The following is a 4,572-nucleotide window of genomic DNA, read 5'->3' as shown; positions in this document are numbered from 1 at the left end:
TGTTAATGAAAGAAGAAGCATATGAAATATAAGAGAAAACATGAATAATCATATGATATCTTTAATATATCTTTATTACATCATCATGGATAAACAAGAACAATAACGAATTACATTTGTACCTTCGGCTTGATAGAAGGCGAAAATCAAGTGTGACACATGAGTGAATACAAGTCAGCGTGAACAGTACGGGGTACTGTTCATCTATTTATAGGCACAGGGCGCAGCCTGTGTAAAATTACATTCATGCCCTTCATGTTTACTATTGACTTAAGGACAATCTATCGAGGACTAGATAACCTTTTCCTCCTTAAGCCGGTTCCTTTTTCTGCTACTGAGCCGAAGCTTCCTTGCGCGTAACTTCGTAGCTGGTTCAACCTTCGTCCCAACCATGCTTTTCATATTGTGTACAGCTTCATTCCGAGTCCGAAGGTTCCTGTACATATATTACACTTGGGAAACATTGTTAATCATGTTTTTGAGGACCTTCGAAAGACGAAGGCCCCCAACATCCTTAATATTTAACAATTGTGTTGTATTTTTCTAGATTCATAGCATTTATCAACAAGTGACCAGCGTTGGTTGCGAGTGGGATGGGATTGGGACACGACAGATGCGGTTGGTTTGCACATCGTAAACGGCGTGGGGGCGCGGGGAGGGGGAGGGGAACACGGCTGGACGACATACAAAGAGGAGAAAACAAATAAAAGTACTACATTAAAAGAGCGGAGATTTAAGCGGATGAAGTCAGAGCCCAAGATCTTGTCCCTTGAGGGACATTGTGGGTTTTGGCCCTGAGCCCGTGAGGGACACTATAATGTCCAAAGAAACGAATTTGCACACCCAAGAACATGGCCCACGATGCAGCCGAATCCTCTGCAATAACTTCCAGAGAAGTAGCTGTCGGCTAGTCACTGACGTGCGGGGTCGACCGATGCTTGGCCCCACACACCTAGAGATGGCCAAACAGGCCGCCCGGCCCGCCAGGCACGATTAGCAAACCGGGCCGGGCTGTCTAAGCACGCGGGCTCAATTTCCTGTCCGAGCCCGGCCCGCGGCAGACTTAGCACGAAAAAGCGGGCTATGCGAGCCGGTAAGCACGTTTTAGTGTAAAAAACGGGCTTAACAGGCTTATAGATAAACTGGTCGTGTCGGGCTAGCCCACCGTGCCTAGTTTCCTGTCCGAGTCTGGCCCACTTATTTGTGCCGGGCCAGTCCGAGCCCACAGGGCTCGGACCGGACCCAAACAGCGGGTTTCGTACCGGGCTCGCGGACCTTACGCTTATTCACCATCTAAGCACACACCGGTCACCGTAAGTTACTGTAGAGAAATGGCTTCCACGCGCGAAGCTCTCCCCTGGTGTCTCCCTAGCGTGGAACCTTTGGTAACATCAACTATTCGCACAAATTGATACATCCTAAACTTGCCAAGACGAAGGAGTAGCAACCGAATTAATCAATTTAGGGCATATTCGTTTTGCTCTTAATTCATGTGGATTAGGTGGGATTGGATGGATTTCAATCTCAAACAAGTTAAAATCTTTCATAATTTTTTCCAATCCCATCCAATCCACATGGGATAGGAATAACCGAACAAGCCCTTACCATTTTTCCATTCCTCAGGTGAGCATTTTTCCATTCCTCAGGTGAGGATCTCAAATCTCAACATCAACCCCGCCGCGATAAACCACAACTGAGAAAAGAAACTGAAGGCAGGAATAGAGAACATGATCTACTATGCGATTCATACAGCAAACATCTAGGACAGCGAGACGAAGGTGGAGGTGGATGGCAAGCGTAGCAGCCGGGCAAACGATCGGAGGATCAGGACCCATCAGTAGTCGTCGTCGCCGCCATAGTCGTCGTTGCCGCCATAGTCGTCGTAGCCACCCCCGTAGCCGCCGCCGCCGCCGCCGTACGACTCCTCCCTCTCCAGGTTGTCCTCCACCCGCTCCGACACGCGCTCCTCGAACTTGTCCTCCAGGTAGCTCGCCCCGCCGGCCAGCGCCAGCCCTCCGAGCACGCCCGCCGCCGCGCCCACTGCCAGCCCCGTCCCCATCCCCATCTTGTTCTTCTTCTTCCCGTCGGAAGCAACGGCGCCGGTTCCGTACGCGGCGGTGGCGGCGACAGGAGGAGCGCCGTATGCAGCGGCAGGAGGAGCGCCGTACGCTGCCGCTGGCTGAGGCGGCGGCGCGGCGCCGTAGGTGGAAGGGTACCCCGCCGGGGGCGCTGCGGTGTAGGGCTGCGCGGCGCCGTAGGCGCCGCCACCGTAGGCGCCACCACCGGAACCGTATCCGCCTCCGGAGCCGTAGTAGCCGCCGGCAGCAGCAGCGGACGAGCCGTAGGGGTCACGGGTGCCGCCGCCCGTGTTGGCGTAGGCCGCGGGGGCCGGGTAGGGGTTGGGGTCGTAGTACCTGGACGGCTCCTTGACGGCGACGCGGACGTCGAGGCGGCCGTGGGGGCGGCCCGAGGGGCGCTTGAGGCGGAGGCTGCGCGAGGCCTTGCCCCCGACCCCGGCGTCGTCGAGGACGTCGCGGAGCGGGAGGCGCGCGGAGCCGACGAGCGGCTTGACGCCCTGGGCGGCGTTGGCGTGGACGACGTCGACGTAGAGGACGGCGTCGTCGAGGCGGGAGGTGGGCGGGAGCGGGACGAGCAGCTTCTCGTCCCACGCCGGGCTCTCGCCGTTGTCGAGGTCGACGCGGGTCGAGCACTTGCTGCCGGAGTCGATCCACACCACGGCGTAGGGCTTGAGGTCGCCGTTGCGCCAGTTGACGTTCTTGAGGTCCCGGGCGGAGCCGACGGTGACCTCCACCTCGTAGCGGGAACCCATCGCTGGTGTCCGCGAGAGGATCGGGGGAAAGCTTTTCTTTGATTCTGTGGTGACTCCACTCCACGAACTGGAGCAACACCGGGAGGTAGGCGGCCGGTATAAATACGGACTTGACGTGCGAATGTTAGCACGCACGCGGGGTCCGGGAAAACGACGCCGGGCACGGGCTGCCTGCCCTGTGGGCTGTGGCGGCTCGGCTGGGGGGCGGTGCCAGTGGGGAAGGTGGAGACGACGGGACCTTCCCCTCCAGTCTCCACGCGGCTTCCAAACCTGTGCCTACTGTGTGCGCGTGTGCCACTTGCCAGGGGAAGATGCTCGCCTCCCTCCCAGAGTCCCAGGTCTGCGGTCTGCACCACCACCGGTGGCTTCGCTTCTGGCTTCAATGCGGGCCCACCTCACCCACCCAACCACCCCAAGCGAAACGGAACGGCTACCACGGCCGTGTCCTTGCTCGTCGTCTTCCCTCTTGGATTAGCAATGCCTGCGGTCTTTTCCTGGTCTGCGGTGCTGTTTCAATTCGCTGTCTCGTTTGCTTGGCTATTAAGGAATGACGACATTGCCCCCCGTTAGGTGCACGCAGGCTCGGTCTACCGTGCATTCTTTTCTTTCCTTCCACGGTAGTCTAACGTTGATTATTATTCATCCAACACTGGGCTACGTATGTACATGGACTGCATCACCAATATTTTAGCTACGCTGTGCTGACCAGTTCACGCACCCGGCCTACCCGAGCAACTTGCGGCCCGAGTTTAAACCTTCATTTGAATTTCTGCGCCAGAAGTTGACACTTAATTTGTTGTGATTATATACTGCTTCCGTTTTCGAGTATTTATCGTCCATTAATTTATTTTTAAACTTAGCATGTAATAATTTAGAATAAAGAAACGCCATGCAGCCGAAGATGAAATGGCACTGCGGTGAACAAAAATAGTTCTTCTAAAAACGGGTTCCATAGCACCGTGAAAGAATTCTATCTCTATGATATTAAGAACCTAACGTGGTTAACTAGTACTACCATCGTTTCACCTTTGGCACTAACACTCTAGACCTGCCGCATGCGCCCCGCCTCGACGTCGTGCGCTGTGTGGACACGACGTCTAGCGCCCGTGCAGCGCTCTCTTAGCTACTGCCTTATGGACACCATCGCTCCCCTGTTTCAAAAATTTAGGCTAACCATCATACCACACATAACTTAGTGTTTATAAAACAATAATTATATTTAAATAAATATTTCACTACATATTTATATGATATATAACAACTATAGCATAGCACGAGTAACTGACTATTAGTAAATATATTACGAGTGCTTAATTTTTTTTAAATTTCCATGTAAGCCTTCCGACTAAAAAGCAGTTATTTAGATTTTGAGTCTGATGTCACGCTCAAGTATAGATTATTTTTTTTAGATTTCCATGTAAGCCTTCCGACTAAAAAACAGTTATTTGGATTTTGAGTCTGATGTCACGCTCAAGTATAGATCACAGAAGTTCAAAGCCCGCCACCACACATGTAGATGTCTATGACTCTATGTAGTTGTGGCAATATGAATGGATAAAATTTATATTTGATGCTAAAATATATTTCTTCTAGATTTGGCACTAAAACTTAAAATCTTTCCTATATATTATTTATACCATCTTTTGTTTCCTATACTGGATGCTTTCATCAATTTTTGGGGGCTATAAGGGTGTTAAATTCAAAACAAAAAGAGCATCTTGCCCCTTTGGAGTTTTTTTCCA

The 4,572-nt window shown here is 52.3% G+C and overlaps 1 protein-coding gene across 1 annotated transcript; it reads right to left on the bottom strand.

Annotated features, from left to right (window-relative positions):
* Positions 1-1,612: 1,612 nt before the first annotated feature.
* On the bottom strand, positions 1,613-3,100 carry LOC100274244 (Calcium-dependent lipid-binding (CaLB domain) family protein). Its single transcript, NM_001148612.1, has one exon. The coding sequence runs from the start codon at positions 2,828-2,830 to the stop codon at positions 1,835-1,837; it is 996 nt and encodes a 331-aa protein (NP_001142084.1). The 5' UTR covers positions 2,831-3,100; the 3' UTR covers positions 1,613-1,834.
* Between the last annotated feature and the right edge of the window lie 1,472 nt (positions 3,101-4,572).

Source organism: Zea mays, chromosome 2 (assembly GCF_902167145.1).
Source record: "Zea mays cultivar B73 chromosome 2, Zm-B73-REFERENCE-NAM-5.0, whole genome shotgun sequence".
In the NCBI taxonomy this organism is placed as follows: domain Eukaryota; kingdom Viridiplantae; phylum Streptophyta; class Magnoliopsida; order Poales; family Poaceae; genus Zea; species Zea mays.
This window is presented reverse-complemented; position numbering and strand designations above follow the sequence as displayed.

Coding starts and splice junctions, on each gene's coding strand:
- LOC100274244 (NM_001148612.1), bottom strand. CDS start 2,830: ATGGGTTCCCGCTACGAGGTGGAGGTCACCGTCGGCTCCGCCCGGGAC.